This window comes from Lucilia sericata, unplaced genomic scaffold (assembly GCF_015586225.1).
Source record: "Lucilia sericata isolate MDLA Ls3-8-SP2 unplaced genomic scaffold, ASM1558622v1 Contig002579F_arrow, whole genome shotgun sequence".
Classification (NCBI taxonomy): domain Eukaryota; kingdom Metazoa; phylum Arthropoda; class Insecta; order Diptera; family Calliphoridae; genus Lucilia; species Lucilia sericata.
The window spans coordinates 20,001-36,673 of record NW_023996341.1 but is presented as its reverse complement, the minus strand read 5'-3'; the positions used below and the strand labels follow the sequence as shown (position 1 = coordinate 36,673).

Sequence of the window (16,673 nt, the reverse complement as noted above, 5' to 3'; positions counted from 1 at the left end):
TATCTATCTACCTACCTATTGCAGAAACTTACAATAATCTCTAGATTATACAATATATCTAAATATACTTACAATTCTTGGCCACAACCTTTCGGTTTCTCCATGCGATAACCACTTTTCAGTAAATGCAATAAGCGACTTGTTGATATTGAAGGATAAGGTGTTGCGCCCAGTGTTATAATTTCATATAACAAAATGCCATAAGACCAACTAAAAAAAATGAAAAAATATAAATAAATTGTTGTTATAGTTGCATATTTACAATTTGATTATTAAATCTATTATAGAGTTATACAAAACAATTTTGTATTCGCTTTTGGAAAAAAATAAAAAAAACTAAAATTTAATTTAACACAATAAAGCTGTTATTAAAGACAACAAAATACAGAAAGTGTAGTAAGCAGAACATTTCCTAGAAATTATCAGTCTTTAATTGTATTCTAAAACAAAATGTAGTTTTATTAGTATGCATGTGTAAATTTAGGGCTATAAATGATGACAGTATGTATTTAAAATCAGTCTTAGCAGAAATTCACAGACAGACAAAATAATTGTATAAATTTCTTAAAATTTTTTTTTACACAGTATGTATTATTTTTTTAATTTTATCTAGTGCAGACATAGGAGGCCGTGTTCAAAATATGAATTTACTTTTAAATTATTCTGAGAATAAATTTGATAGTTAATAATAGAATGGCAAATATTTGTAAATACTTACACATCACTTTGGGTGGTGTAGACTTGATGTGTCATTGATTCGAGAGCCAACCATTTAATTGGTAATTTTCCATTGCCAGTTTTTTTGTACATGTTTTCCTGATAGACATCACGACTCAAGCTGTGATATTATAAAACATATAAGGATAATATTAATAGGAAAATTTATTTTTGTAATGGTAAAATATTAAAGGACACGTTATTAAAAATTATAAATAAAACTTTTGTGAAAAAAAAATTAAATTTAAAATAACTGGACTATAAGTAACACTATAAACTAGACTATAGACTAGACTATAGACTAAACTATAGACTAGACTATAGACTAGACTATAGACTAGACTATAGACTAGACTATAGACTAGACTATAGACTAGACTATAGACTAGACTATAGACTAGACTATAGACTAGACTATAGACTAGACTATAGACTAGACTATAGACTAGACTATAGACTAGACTATAGACTAGACTATAGACTAGACTATAGACTAGACTATAGACTAGACTATAGACTAGACTATAGACTAGACTATAGACTAGACTATAGACTAGACTATAGACTAGTCTATAGACTAGACTATAGACTAGACTATAGACTAGACTATAGACTAGACTATAGACTAGACTATAGACTAGACTATAGACTAGACTATAGACTAGACTATAGACTAGACTATAGACTAGACTATAGACTAGACTATAGACTAGACTATAGACTAGACTATAGACTAGACTATAGACTAGACTATAGACTAGACTATAGACTAGACTATAGACTAGACTATAGACTAGACTATAGACTAGACTATAGACTAGACTATAGACTAGACTATAGACTAGACTATAGACTAGACTATAGACTAGACTAGACTAGACTAGACTAGACTATAGACTAGACTATAGACTAGACTATAGACTAGACTATAGACTAGACTATAGACTAGACTATAGACTAGACTATAGACTAGACTATAGACTAGACTATAGACTAGACTAGACTAGACTAGACTATAGACTAGACTATAGACTAGACTATAGACTAGACTATAGACTAGACTATAGACTAGACTATAGACTAGACTATAGACTAGACTATAGACTAGACTATAGACTAGACTATAGACTAGACTATAGACTAGACTATAGACTAGACTATAGACTAGACTATAGACTAGACTATAGACTAGACTATAGACTAGACTATAGACTAGACTATAGACTAGACTATAGACTAGACTATAGACTAGACTATAGACTAGACTATAGACTAGACTATAGACTAGACTATAGACTAGACTATAGACTAGACTAGACTAGACTATAGACTAGACTATAGACTAGACTATAGACTAGACTATAGACTAGACTATAGACTAGGCTATAGACTAGACTAGACTAGACTAGACTATACTAGTAGACTAGACTAGACTATAGACTAGACTATAGACTAGACTATAGACTAGACTATAGACTAGACTATAGACTAGACTAGAAATCATTTATAGAATTGTAACCTTTACTTACCCAAAATCGGCAATTTTGACAGTTCTATCTGGAGCCACTAAAACATTTCGAGCTGCTAAATCACGATGCACTACTTTATTTTTGGCCAAAAAGTCCTGGAATTATATAAAATTATATAAATCTACACATATGGTTAACAGATTATTTACTCACCATACCAACAGCCACTTGTCGAGCAATATTAAGTAAATCTCCACAAGATAGTGGCACTCGATTGCAGTGACTTGATACGAAAACATCCTTTTCAGTAACATGAGATTTTCTCGTTTTGCTCAGTTTGCCAGGAACTTTTGTTTTATCGGGATTTTTACGTGACTCCGAGGAAAAAATTGAAAAATATGATTTATTTTCAATTGCGATATTTAATTTATTTAATGCGTTTTGCTTCTGTTCTTTCATTTTGCAATCACAATTTTTAATTTCAATTGTTGTGTCACTGCTGATTGTATTTACAGGTTGTTCCTGTTGCTGTTGTTGCTTAAGTATACGTTCTAATACTTCATTATCTTTAACGATATCAGTGGCATTAATATTTTTAATAATTCCAACATTACATTTACAGGAATTTGTACAAAAACCATGGTAACCATATGATTTATTTTCTGCTGCAGGAGATAAAATATTTGGTTTGGAGGTGGTTTCATTTAAATCTTCAATATGTTGAGAGTTTAATTTCTGTAAATTAATGTCGTTGTGGTTATTTGTTCCATTAGTGTTTGATGAGGAGGTGACATTTATTTCATTGTATTTTGTTTTAAAATGTTCTATGGCATCAGCATTCTTATCTTTACTTTTAAGTTCCATTAACTTTTCCTTGTCCTCGTCATGTGGCTGATATTTGATTTGATCTGTCTCAAACGACTCGTTCAAACTATTGCTACTGCTTCGTGAGTGCAATTGTGCTGATGAATCCTGACTACTGCTATCACCTTGATTTAATTCAATATAAGAAATTGTTGCTCCTAAATGTTGTCTTTTTATTTGTAATTCATGCAAAAAATGCCATTCGTCTCTGGAAATAGAAATCAAATTGCAATAATTTTTATGCCAATAAATTCTAACAGATAAATAGTTGTGGGCACGAAAAGCTGTCTAGAATTTCATAGGAATTTGTTTTAAATTTCAAAGAACTTCTTTAAAAAAATTTCATTTGAAACTTTATAAATTTAACTTTTAAACATTTGTTTTCAACTTTCCATATAAACGTGAAATCCTATTAAATTTTAATTTAGCAATTAAACATTTCCATTTGCTGAAGCCACAGCAAAGATAAATTTATATTTTGCAATATTTAAATAAGATTTTATACAATACTTTTTTTTAAACCATTTTTTTAATTATATTTTATTTGTATTTGTTTAGGCTCAGCAAAAGTATGTGTTTAAATGTTTCTCTATGACATGTACTTGTGCAAATATGTGGCGGAAATAACGGTTTTTATTAAACACGTTTTATTTTGTTTGCTAACCATAAATTCTAAACAGGGTGTGCTGAAAAGTTCTCCCAATTTCTTTCTTTAAACTTTTATTTTAGAGAATATTTAAAACCTTAAAAGACCAAACTATAGTTAAGTTTAAAACTAGACTATAGATTGGTTTATAAACAAGACTATAGTCACAATTACAGTCCCGATCATAGAGTTGACTTTAGTCAAGATTATAGACTAGAATAAAAACTAGGTTATAGTCAAGACTATAGTCTATAGAGTTGACTATAGTAAAGAATAAAGACTAGACTATTGTCAAGACTATAGACTAGACTACAGTTTAAAGTTTAAACTAGATTATAGTCAAGATTATCGACTAAACTATAGTCAAAAGTATATAAGATTTTATATAGTATAGTCAGCACTATACATTAGGCTACAATCAAAAGTAACAAGTAAGAGTGTTATATTCGGCTATGCCGAATCTTATATACCCACCATCAAACCTCGTTTGACTAGAATGAAACTTACTTATGTCGAATTTCATCTATATACTCGTATATTTAGGCCAGTTATAAGCGTTAAAGTAATTTTCTGAAGGGCACCTTATCAATCCTCTAGCTATTTCCATTCGGACTCTATCGTGCTTTCAACAGACATACAGACAGACGGATTGATTTAAAAGCAAAACTATAGTTTAAATTACAGACTCGATTATAAAGTTGACTTTAGTCAAGATTATAGACTAGAATATATACTAGGTTATTGTCAAGACTATAGTCTATAGAGTTGACTAAAGTAAAGAATAAAGACTATAGACTAGACTACAGTTTAAAGTTTAAACTAGATTATAGTCAAGATTATCGACTAGACTATAGTCAAAAATATATACGATTTTATATGGTACTATAAATTAGACTATAATCAAAAGTAAAAACTAAACTATAGGCTAAACTGTAGCCATGAGTGTAGACTAAATCATAGACAAGTTAAAATAATAATCTCGATTAATCGCTTAATTAAAATAATTCAGAATATATAAACTCTTAAAGGTCCCAAGGTATGTAGCAATTCCAAACGTAAGTACATTTCAATTATTTACTCTTTTTGTAAAACCCATTTACCTTAAAAAATTCAACAGGTTCCCAAAACTACAGTACTCAGTGACTAACATCATTTCACTGCTAAAACGTGTACAATGACCAATTATACCAACAATATTGGGATGCTTTTCAACAGATTTCATAACTTCTATCTCACGACGAAAAGCGTATATGTCATCAGCAGAGGGATGATCTGGAAATGATTTAAAAGTAAAATACAACATTAATAATATATATATACATACCTGCATACAAACAGATACAATCATAAGTATAAGTAATTATAAACAATCTATTTTATATATTTATTTTATTTATATTTAATTTACCTTTTAACATTTTAACAGCCACCTCTTGCGTGGTGCCCAATTTTTTATCTTTATATAGACCAAGTTTTACCAAACCAAAGGCGCCTTCACCCAGCACTTGATACAGTATCAAATCGTTACGATTAATTTCCATGTCATCATCATAAAGCAAACTTTCTTGTACTTTGTTTTCATATGTCAAATCATCGGCATTTCCCTTGAGATGTGTAACGAAATCAAAAGTATCTTTGGGATCGATGGGTGCTTTCTTTTCCAGTTCCTTGGGGTGGTAAAAGAAATATTTTGTTTAGTAAAAATTCTATATAGTGCAATCTATAGTCTATAATCTAGCCTATAGTGTAGTCTATGGTCTAATCTATAGTTTAGCCTATAGTGTAGTCTATGGTATAATCTATAGTCTAGTCTAGCCTATAGTCTAGTCTATAGTCTATAATCTAGCCTATAGTGTAGTCTATGGTCTAATCTATAGACTATAGTCTAGTCTATAGTCAAGTCTATAGTCTAGTCTATAGTCAAGTCTATAGTCTAGTCTATAGTCTAGTCTATAGTCTAGTCTATAGTCTAGTCTATAGTCTAGTCTAGTCTATAGTCTAGTCTATAGTCTAGTCTATAGTCTAGTCTATAGTCTAGTCTATAGTCTAGTCTATAGTCTAGTCTATAGTCTAGTCTATAGTCTAGTCTAGTCTATAGTCTAGTCTATAGTCTAGTCTAGTCTATAGTCTAGTCTATAGTCTAGTCTATAGTCTAGTCTATAGTCTAGTCTATAGTCTAGTCTATAGTCTAGTCTATAGTCTAGTCTATAGTCTAGTCTATAGTCTAGTCTATAGTCTAGTCTATAGTCTAGTCTATAGTCTAGTCTATAGTCTAGTCTATAGTCTAGTCTATAGTCTAGTCTATAGTCTAGTCTATAGTCTAGTCTATAGTCTAGTCTATAGTCTAGTCTATAGTCTAGTCTATAGTCTAGTCTATAGTCTAGTCTATAGTCTATAGTCTAGTCTATAGTCTAGTCTATAGTCTAGTCTAGTAGTCTAGTCTATAGTCTAGTCTATAGTCTAGTCTATAGTCTAGTCTATAGTCTAGTCTATAGTCTAGTCTATAGTCTAGTCTATAGTCTAGTCTATAGTCTAGTCTATAGTCTAGTCTATAGTCTAGTCTATAGTCTAGTCTATAGTCTAGTCTATAGTCTAGTCTATAGTCTAGTCTATAGTCTAGTCTATAGTCTAGTCTATAGTCTAGTCTATAGTCTAGTCTATAGTCTAGTCTATAGTCTAGTCTATAGTCTAGTCTATAGTCTAGTCTATAGTCTAGTCTATAGTCTAGTCTATAGTCTAGTCTATAGTCTAGTCTATAGTCTAGTCTATACTATAGTCTAGTCTATAGTCTAGTCTATAGTCTAGTCTATAGTCTAGTCTAGTCTAGTCTAAGTCTAGTCTATAGTCTAGTCTATAGTCTAGTCTATAGTCTAGTCTACGTCTAGTCTATAGTTAGTCTATAGTCTAGTCTATAGTCTAGTCTCTAGTCTAGTCTATAGTCTAGTCTAGTCTAGTCTATAGTCTCGTTATAGTCTAGTCTATAGTCTAGTCTATAGTCTAGTCTATAGTCTAGTCTATAGTCTAGTTATCGTCTAGTCTATAGTCTAGTCTATAGTCTAGTCTATAGGTCTAGTCTAGTCTATAGTCTAGTCTAGTCTAGTTATAGTCTAGTCTATAGGTCTAGTCTATAGTCTAGTCTATAGTTAGTCTATAGTCTAGTCTATAGTTCTAGTCTATAGTCTAGTCTATAGTCTAGTCTATAGTCTAGTCTTAGTCTAGTCTATAGTCTAGTCTATAGTCTAGTCTATAGTCTAGTCTATAGTCTAGTCTATAGTTAGTCTATAGTCTAGTCTATAGTTAGTCTATAGTCTAGTCTATAGTCTAGTCTATAGTCTAGTCTATAGTCTAGTCTATAGTCTAGTCTATAGTCTAGTCTATAGTCTAGTCTCTATAGTCTAGTCTATAGTCTAGTCTATAGTCTAGTCTATAGTCTAGTCTATAGTCTAGTCTATAGTCTAGTCTATAGTCTAGTCTATAGTCTAGTCTAGTCTAGTCTATAGTCTAGTCTATAGTCTAGTCTATAGTCTAGTCTATAGTCTAGTCTATAGTCTAGTCTATAGTCTAGTCTATAGTCTAGTCTATAGTCTAGTCTATAGTCTAGTCTATAGTCTAGTCTATAGTCTAGTCTATAGTCTAGTCTATAGTCTAGTCTATAGTCTAGTCTATAGTCTAGTCTATAGTCTAGTCTATAGTCTAGTCTATAGTCTAGTCTATAGTCTAGTCTATAGTCTAGTCTATAGTCTAGTCTAGTCTAGTCTATAGTCTAGTCTATAGTCTAGTCTATAGTCTAGTCTATAGTCTAGTCTATAGTCTAGTCTATAGTCTAGTCTATAGTCTAGTCTATAGTCTAGTCTATAGTCTAGTCTATAGTCTAGTCTATAGTTTATATTCTAGTTTATAGTTTGGTGTACTATACTGTCTAGTTTATTAACTATTGCAATTTAATAAAAAATTGTAATTTACTTAAATTTTAAATTATATTAATAAAACTTACCTCAAAATATTTACATCTCTTCTGATAGCGTTTCAGTTTAGCTCTACGATGGTAAATAATGAATATTGTTAGAGACAAAATGGCAACACAAAATATGGGTGCTAATATGACTGCAATCAGTTTTACAATAGGATTTTTCTCTGAAAAACAAATAAAATAATAGCACATGTTTTTATTTCATTACTGGTGAAATTGAGTTTGTTGTGTTAAAAAACAAATATACAATTGCAATTTTGTGCAGATTGTGTAATAAGTAGGGTGACAATGATAAAAAAATGATTTAAATCGTTCGATATCCTTTTTGATATAATCGAAATTAAATAGAAAAGTTTATATCTATATCATAATTATTATTTTTTATAATATTTACATAAAAAGTTTTTCTTTAAAACAAAAAATCCAAAGTTTACTTTGTAGAGCCACCCTAATAAGTATGTATATGTATGGTACATTTACTTGCATGTTATATATTAAAGTAAACTATATAAATGTACATACATGTGTACATATGTACCTATATCGTTAGCTCAAAAATAAAAATTGGTATAAGATTTTTAAAGTACTGATTTCAAATTTTGTATATGTTTTAAAACATATCAAATATGGTACAAGGGGGATCACTAGCCATAGAGGCATATCTGCCAACACCGAATAACATATGTTTTTTAAATGAATAAAAGTATAAGAGTAATAAACTATTCAAATATCTAAAATAACAAAAAATTCTAAAATATGTTCTATGTTTTTATTAGAAAACATTATTTTAAAGGCCTTTGGTCCACCCTTTTATTATATTTATAAATTATTTATATATATTTTGTTACTTTTGTAAAATTAACAAAATTCTCATTAAGGATTCTAGCATTTTTGTTAGCGCTAAATTCAAAATGAAATATTTTACTTTTGTTACAACAACAAAGATAAACTTATAAAGGTTTTACTGTATTCACAATATGTAAGTATGTACTTTGTTTAAATTACCCGGAATATGAACTACAGTTTTTATTATATCTGTTAAAGATGTTGTTGTATGTCCACCCCTGGTGTATGCTGTAAGGCTCACTTCATAAAATACACCATAGAAAGTTATTTGTGGTATGTAGAAATTATGAACATCCTGTAGAAAAGAAATAGAAAAAAATATATATAATTAATTTTACTGCTTACAGAATTAACTTTGTAAAAATTAACAGAAATAACTTTTTGTAAACAAATTAAAAGAATCCGTTTATGATTTTGTTTGGTTTCTAACGATTTAGATGGTGGATATAAAATTAATCAAAGTTAGTAAGAAATTAAATTTACACTTAAATACAAGAAAATTACACAGGCCCACAAATGTTTTAAATACATTTGCCATTAACATTTCACATGACATCAAATTCATTTAATATTTGATTGATAAATAAATTATCAACATTAGTTCTAAAATGAATGGTTATATGAAAAATCAAATTGAAATTGATACGTACATATTTGGTAATGGAAATACATATGTATTTTTTTATACACAAACGATTTCCTCTACATGTTTAACCTGCAATTTAGAGGTTTTGGTATTCGAACATATTCTCAAATAAATATTGTTAAAGCGAAACAATTTACTATTGTAGTTCTGTCTGTGGGTGGGTTTGGATTACCACTAGAGATTCTGGTCTGTTTCAGTACAACTTGTGTATGGTCATTGTTACCTTGTGTGATTAAGACTAAGTTCGAATTTTGTTATAATGTATATAAATGTGGTAAGAAAGTATAGACGATTATGCCCGACCGATATGGTATCCTACAATGGCGTGCTTAGTATGGGACAATGTTCTGTAAAGGTTAGTTCCTAACAATTACTTCAAAAATAGTCTGTTACGTATTTATGTTGGATTTCACAGACCTAAAGTTTTTAAGCTGTACTTAATCCGAATCTTTTTCTCATAATTTGTCTATAACATCAGGTTTACAAATTATTCTAGCCAATTTATAGTATAACAGGACTATCGAATGGCATAACATGTTAGAGATTTTAGTGATTAGATAAATAGATATATAGATAGATAGATAGATAGATAGATAGATAGATAGATAGATAGATAGATAGATAGATAGATAGATAGATAGAGAGATAGATAGATAGATAGATAGATAGATAGATAGATAGATAGATAGATAGATAGATAGATAGATAGATAGATAGATAGATAGATAGATAGATAGATAGATAGATAGATAGATAGATAGATAGATAGATAGATAGATAGATAGATAAATAGATAGACAGATAGATAATTAGATAGATAGATAGATAGATAGATAGATAGATAGATAGATAGATAGATAGATAGATTGATAGATAGATAGATAGATAGATAGATAGATAGATAGATAGATAGATAGATAGATAGATAGATAGATAGATAGATAGATAGATAGATAGATAGATAGATAGATAGATAGATAGATAGAGAGATAGATAGATAGATAGATAGATAGATGGATAGATAGATAGATAGATAGATAGATAGATAGATAGATAGATAGATAGAGATAGATAGATAGATAGATAGATAGATAGATAGATAGATAGATAGATAGATAGATAGATAGATAGATAGATAGATAGATAGATAGATAGATAGATAGATAGATAGATAGATAGATAGATAGATAGATAGATAGATAGATAGATAGATAGATAGATAGATAGATAGATAGATAGATAGATAGATAGATAGATAGATAGATAGATAGATAGATAGATAGATAGATAGATAGATAGATAGATAGATAGATAGATAGATAGATAGATAGATAGATAGGTAGGTAGGTAGGTAGCTAGTAAGTAAGTTAGTTAATAAGTTTGTTAGTTAGTTAGTTAGTTAGTTAGTTAGTTAGTTAGTTAGTTAGTTAGTTAGTTAGTTAGTTAGTTAGTTAGTTAGTTAGTTAGTTAGTTAGTTAGTTAGTTAGTTAGTTAGTTAGTTGGAGGCACACAACTAAATATTTATTAGTAACTCTGTTCATTTTGGAGAGGACTATTATATGGGGGTTACGTGAAATCATGGACTGACTTCAAGCGTACAAATAGATTCCGTCTTAGGACAAACATTTGTCGAACTCATTTCAAGATTTACATGGGCAAACGGAGAGATCTATTCGGAAAATGGTTAGGATTCTATTGGTACAAATATCAGGACATACCTATAATACTTTCTCCACTATAGTGGTGAAGGGTATAAATATACTTAGTTATATCCGATAGATGGCTAATTTTTAGATTTTTGTCAAATTGTAAATATGTGTTGGATAATATAGACCTCTAGCAAGACTACAATCTTCAGAATATAGAATATTGTTATTTTTTATAGAATGGTAAAAAGGCAAAGGCAATAATCATCACTTTTCATTTTTGAAAATTTTAACCAAAATCACATAGAATTTTGCTGAAAATAGTTTATGTAAATTTTTTTAAAGAATTTTCTACTTTGTAGATATTTTCCGATTAAGTTTGGAGTTTTCTCTCATTAAATTTTCTTAACATTAAATCTATTTAATTCCAATTTCTTGGATATGAAAGTGTGCTAAGGTAAATTAATTATTTCCTTTATTATTTTAAGTGACATTGTATTAAACAGCTTTTGGCATTCTTATTTTTTTTTTTTTTTTGTAGAAAGTATAAAACTTGAAATATTTAACCCAAATTATATGTAATACCTATCTAAACAGCTATTTAAACATTTAAAAAAATTAAAATATTTTGTTCTATGTAATCAATTTAAGACTATTGATGTGTATGTAAACAATTCTTATAATTATGTAATTCAATGAATTATTATTAATATCTTAATAATTACACATGAAAACACTTCAAAGTAGACTGTAGAATATTCCTTATTCCTTAACAGCTAAAATCAATTGCTTCTTACTTACCTTAGGTAATTCATATACTGTTATATTTCCTTGTTCTGATAAATCCTGTATACGAAGCGAATAATTGTCGGGCAAGTGGTTGGGTATAAGCCAACTTATGTTTAATGAATAGATATTTTTATCCAAAGCCATTTGTTCTAATTGCAAATTTTGAGGAGCTTCAGGAGCTATAGAAAATAAAGGAAACATTAAAACAATTATACTTAATAAATGTTATATTTAATAATTTAAACAAATTTAATAAATTTTATATTTTTCAATAAATTTAATACAAAAAATTAGTAAAAAACAAATGAAAGTTTCTCATTTGTTTTTATTTAATGATAAAAACAGCTATCGTTTAAAAAATTAACTAAAAAACACTTCTGAGGTTGATTTTTACACATTTTTAACTTGTGTTATTTGCTAACCAAAAAATTTTCCGCATTTTTCCCCACTCCCTTCCACATTTTTTTTTGCTTAGATACCTTTATGTTGTATGGTAATAATAATTATATACTCATCGTAAAGCTAATATACAAAGGACTCTATTTAAAATTTAAAAATAATTTTAAAAGAGAAACTTGGAATTTCTATAAATAAAAAACTTTCTATGAAATTGCTTAATTTTATATTTCGTAGAAAAGTTTTTGTTAAAAAAATACTTAATTATTGAACATATTTATTTAAAACTAGCTTATTACCCGCTACTTTGTTAGCGAGGGTTTTTATAGAATGAGAAATATGTTGGCTCTTCATTTAGCAAGGAAAAAATAATATGTTTTACAAAGATTACAAATTTTTAAATATTGGTAATTCCCTAATTTGAAGAAATGATGATTGTATATGTGTACTCAATTTTAAGTACTTAAAAGTCCACTTTTATAGATTCTCATTTACGCCGTGCTCTATATGCTTAATTTCATGTTTTTTAGGTTGAATTTTATAGAAAACTCAAAAAATACCAATCGAAGGACGAAAAAGTGCCAAAAAGTTCACTTTTATAGATTCTCATTAACTAAGGCCTCTGCATGCTTAATTTCATGTTTCTAGGTTTAATTTTATGGAAAACTCAAAAAGTACCAGTCGAAGTACGATAAAGTACCAAAAAGTCCCCTTTTATAGATTCTAATTTACTCCAGGCTCTACATGCTTAATTTTATGTTTCTAGGTTAAATTTTATAAAAACTGAAAAAAGTACCAGTCGAAGAATGAAAAAGTACACAAAAATCTCCTTTTATAGATTCTTATTTACTCCGGGCTCTATATGCTTAATTTCATGTTTCTAGGTTCAATTTTATAGAAAAATCAAAAAGTACCAGTCGAAGAACGAAAAAGTACCAAAAAGTCCCCTTATATATTCCCATTAACTAAGGGCTCTGCATGCTTAATTTCATGTTTCTAGGTTTAATTTGATAGAAAACTCAAAAAGTACCAGTCGAAGGACGAAAAAGTACCAAAAAGTCCCCTATTATAGATTCTCATTCACTCTGGGCTCTACATGCTTAAATTCATGTTTCTAGGTTAAATTTTATAGAAAACTCAAAAAGTACCAGTCGAAAGACGAAAAAGTTCCAAAAAGTCCCCTTTTAAAGATTCTCATTTACTCCGAGCTCTACATGCTTAATTTCATGTTTCTAGGTTAAATTTTATAGAAAACTCAAAAAGTACCAGTCGAAAGACGAAAAAGTACCAAAAAGTCCCCTTTTATAGATTCTCATTTACTAAGGGCTCTACATGCTTAATTTCATGTTTCTAGGTTAAATTTTATAGAAAACTCAAAAAGTACCAGTCGAAGGATGAAAAAGTACCAAAAAGTCCCCTTTTATAGATTCTCATTTACTAAGGGCTCTACATGCTTAATTTCATGTTTCTAGGTTAAATTTTATAGAAAACTCAAAAAGTACCAGTGGAAGGACGAAAAAGTACCAAAAAGTCCCCTTTTATAGATTCTCATTTACTAAGGGCTCTACATGCTTAATTTCATGTTTCTAGGTTAAATTTTATAGAAAACTCACAAAGTATCAGTCGAAAGACGAAAAAGTACCAAAAAGTCCCCTTTTATAGATTCTCATTTACTAAGGGCTCTACATGCTTAATTTCATGTTTCTAGGTTAAATTTTATAGAAAACTCACAAAGTACCAGTCGAAAGACGAAAAAGTACCAAAAAGTCCCCTATTATAGATTCTCATTCACTCTGGGCTCTACATGCTTAAATTCATGTTTCTAGGTTAAATTTTATAGAAAACTCAAAAAGTACCAGTCGAAAGACGAAAAAGTTCCAAAAAGTCCCCTTTTAAAGATTCTCATTTACTCCGAGCTCTACATGCTTAATTTCATGTTTCTAGGTTAAATTTTATAGAAAACTCAAAAAGTACCAGTCGAAAGACGAAAAAGTACCAAAAAGTCCCCTTTTATAGATTCTCATTTACTAAGGGCTCTACATGCTTAATTTCATGTTTCTAGGTTAAATTTTATAGAAAACTCAAAAAGTACCAGTCGAAGGATGAAAAAGTACCAAAAAGTCCCCTATTATAGATTCTCATTTACTCTGGGCTCTACATGCTTAAATTCATGTTTCTAGGTTAAATTTTATAGAAAACTCAAAAAGTACCAGTCGAAAGACGAAAAAGTTCCAAAAAGTCCCCTTTTATAGATTCTCATTTACTCCGGGCTCTACATGCTTAATTTCATGTTTCTAGGTTAAATTTTATAGAAAACTCACAAAGTATCAGTCGAAAGACGAAAAAGTACCAAAAAGTCCCCTTTTATAGATTCTCATTTACTAAGGGCTCTACATGCTTAATTTCATGTTTCTAGGTTAAATTTTATAGAAAACTCAAAAAGTACCAGTCGAAAGACGAAAAAGTACCAAAAAGTCCCCTTTTATAGATTCTCATTTACTAAGGGCTCTACATGCTTAATTTCATGTTTCTAGGTTAAATTTTATAGAAAACTCAAAAAGTACCAGTCGAAAGACGAAAAAGTACCAAATAGTTCCCTTTTATAGATTCTCATTTACTAAGGGCTCTACATGCTTAATTTTATGTTTCTAGGTTAAATTTTATAGAAAACTCAAAAAGTACCAGTCGAAGGACGAAAAAGTACCAAAAAGTCCCCTTTTATAGATTCTCATTAACTAAGGCCTCCGCATGCTTAATTTCATGTTTCTAGGTTAAATTTTATAGAAAACTCAAAAAGTACCAGTCGAAGGACGAAAAAGTACCAAAAAGTCCCTTTATAGATTCTCATTTACTCCGGGCTCTACATGCTTAATTTCATGTTTCTAGGTTAAATTTTATAGAAAACTCAAAAAGTACCAGTCGAAGGACGAAAAAGTACCAAAAAGTCCCCTTTTATAGATTCTCATTTACTCCGGTCTCTACATGTTTAATTTCATGTTTCTAGGTTCAATATTATAGAAAATTCAAAAGAACGAAAAAGTACCAAAAAGTCCCATTTTATAGATTCTCATTTACTCCGAGCTCTACATGCTTAATTTCATGTTTCTAGGTTTAATTTTAAAGAAAACTTAAAAAAGTACCTGTGTAGAACGAAAAAGTAGCGAAAAGTCCCTTTATTATTAATTTCATGTTTCTATTTCAATATCATAGAAAACTCAAAAAGGACCAGTTGGAGAATGAAAAGTACCAAAAAATATCACTTGGTACCGGGGTTCCAAATAACACAACATTAGGATATGCAGTGTTTTTAAATTTAAAAATTTTATCTAAATTCGATCATTGTGGTTGAATAAAATCAAATTTCCCATTTTTACCCCTTTTGGTACTTTTTTCCTCCCCATTAACGAAATAAAAATTCTATTCCAAAAAGTTGCAACATCGTAGTGGGAGCCCCTTATTATGTATTCATATGTATAAGTTAATAAACCAAAAACAATGTTTTATGAAAAAAGTACCAAAAATAGGTACAATTTTAACCCCTTAAACGTCCGAATATCCAAAAAGTACTAAATTCATATTTTTATTTTTTCGTTAAGTTATGAAGGAGTCAAAAATATTTTTTGAATGTGCACTGGTTTAAAAGATACATGGGGTGCGAAAAAAGTACCAAAATACAGTTTTTACCCGTTTATTCCCTAAAGGGGCCGAATTTTAAAAAAGTACCAGACACCTGTCCGTTTATTTTTTAAATGAACGGCGATAAGCTTTAAACTGTTTTTGTATCTTTTCTAGTTTAGGAGATATAAGGTTACCGAATTTACCCGTTTTTACCCTTTTTTACCCCCTAAACATTCGAATTTCCAAAAATCCCGTCTTAGTGGATCTATTTGGCGGGAGACCAACCTCCTGTCCAAATTTCAGCTCTTTAGCTTCAACCGTTTAGGCTGTGCGATGATGAATCAGTCAGTGAATCAGTAAGTCAGTCAGTCAGTCAGTCAGTCAGTCAGTAACGTTAGAATTTTATATATATAGATAATTTACCTTTAATTTAACTTACCACAAATATTAAAATTATAATTATGCCATTCAACACATGATGGTACCGTAAATGTTTTCCAAAACAATTCACTTTCTCTCGTATTCTTTGTATTGCTAGCCCTAATGCCCACTTTATACACCGATGAAAAGGTTAAATTTTCTAATTGATGTTTATACAGTTGACGTGGCTGCAAATGAAGAAAAAACAGATGAAAGTTTTAAAACAAATATTTATTATCAACTTATAATTAAACAAATTCACTAGAAATGTTTAAAATGCAGTAAAATATTAAATAAAATAATTGTATATTTGACCTTTAGATAGATAGATAGAGAGATAGATAGATAGATAGATAGATAGATAGATAGATAGAGAGATAGATAGATAGATAGATAGATAGATATAGATAGATAGATAGATAGATAGATAGATAGATAGATAGATAGATAGATAGATAGATAGATAGATAGATAGATAGATAGATTAGATAGATTATAGATAGAGATAGATAGATAGATAGATAGATAGATAGATAGATAGATAGATAGATAGATAGATAGATAGATAGATAGATAGATAGATAGATAGATAGATAGATAGATAGATAGATAGATAGATAGATAGATAGATAGATAGATAGATAGA

At 29.3% G+C, this 16,673-nt stretch overlaps 1 protein-coding gene across 1 annotated transcript in view; it reads right to left on the bottom strand.

Annotated features, from left to right (window-relative positions):
* The window catches only part of LOC119614090 (tyrosine-protein kinase receptor torso), a 33,981-nt gene that overhangs the window by 2,592 nt on the left and 14,716 nt on the right, over positions 1–16,673 (bottom strand). Inside the window, exons 3-12 of the mRNA XM_037970186.1 lie at positions 16,047–16,215; positions 11,606–11,772; positions 8,672–8,807; positions 7,691–7,830; positions 5,105–5,363; positions 4,797–4,968; positions 2,400–3,258; positions 2,247–2,341; positions 719–838; positions 73–210 (exon numbers count right to left, since the gene is read on the bottom strand). Coding sequence (XP_037826114.1) covers positions 73–210; positions 719–838; positions 2,247–2,341; positions 2,400–3,258; positions 4,797–4,968; positions 5,105–5,363; positions 7,691–7,830; positions 8,672–8,807; positions 11,606–11,772; positions 16,047–16,215 — 2,255 coding nt within the window. The remainder of the gene's footprint in view (positions 1–72; positions 211–718; positions 839–2,246; positions 2,342–2,399; positions 3,259–4,796; positions 4,969–5,104; positions 5,364–7,690; positions 7,831–8,671; positions 8,808–11,605; positions 11,773–16,046; positions 16,216–16,673) is intronic.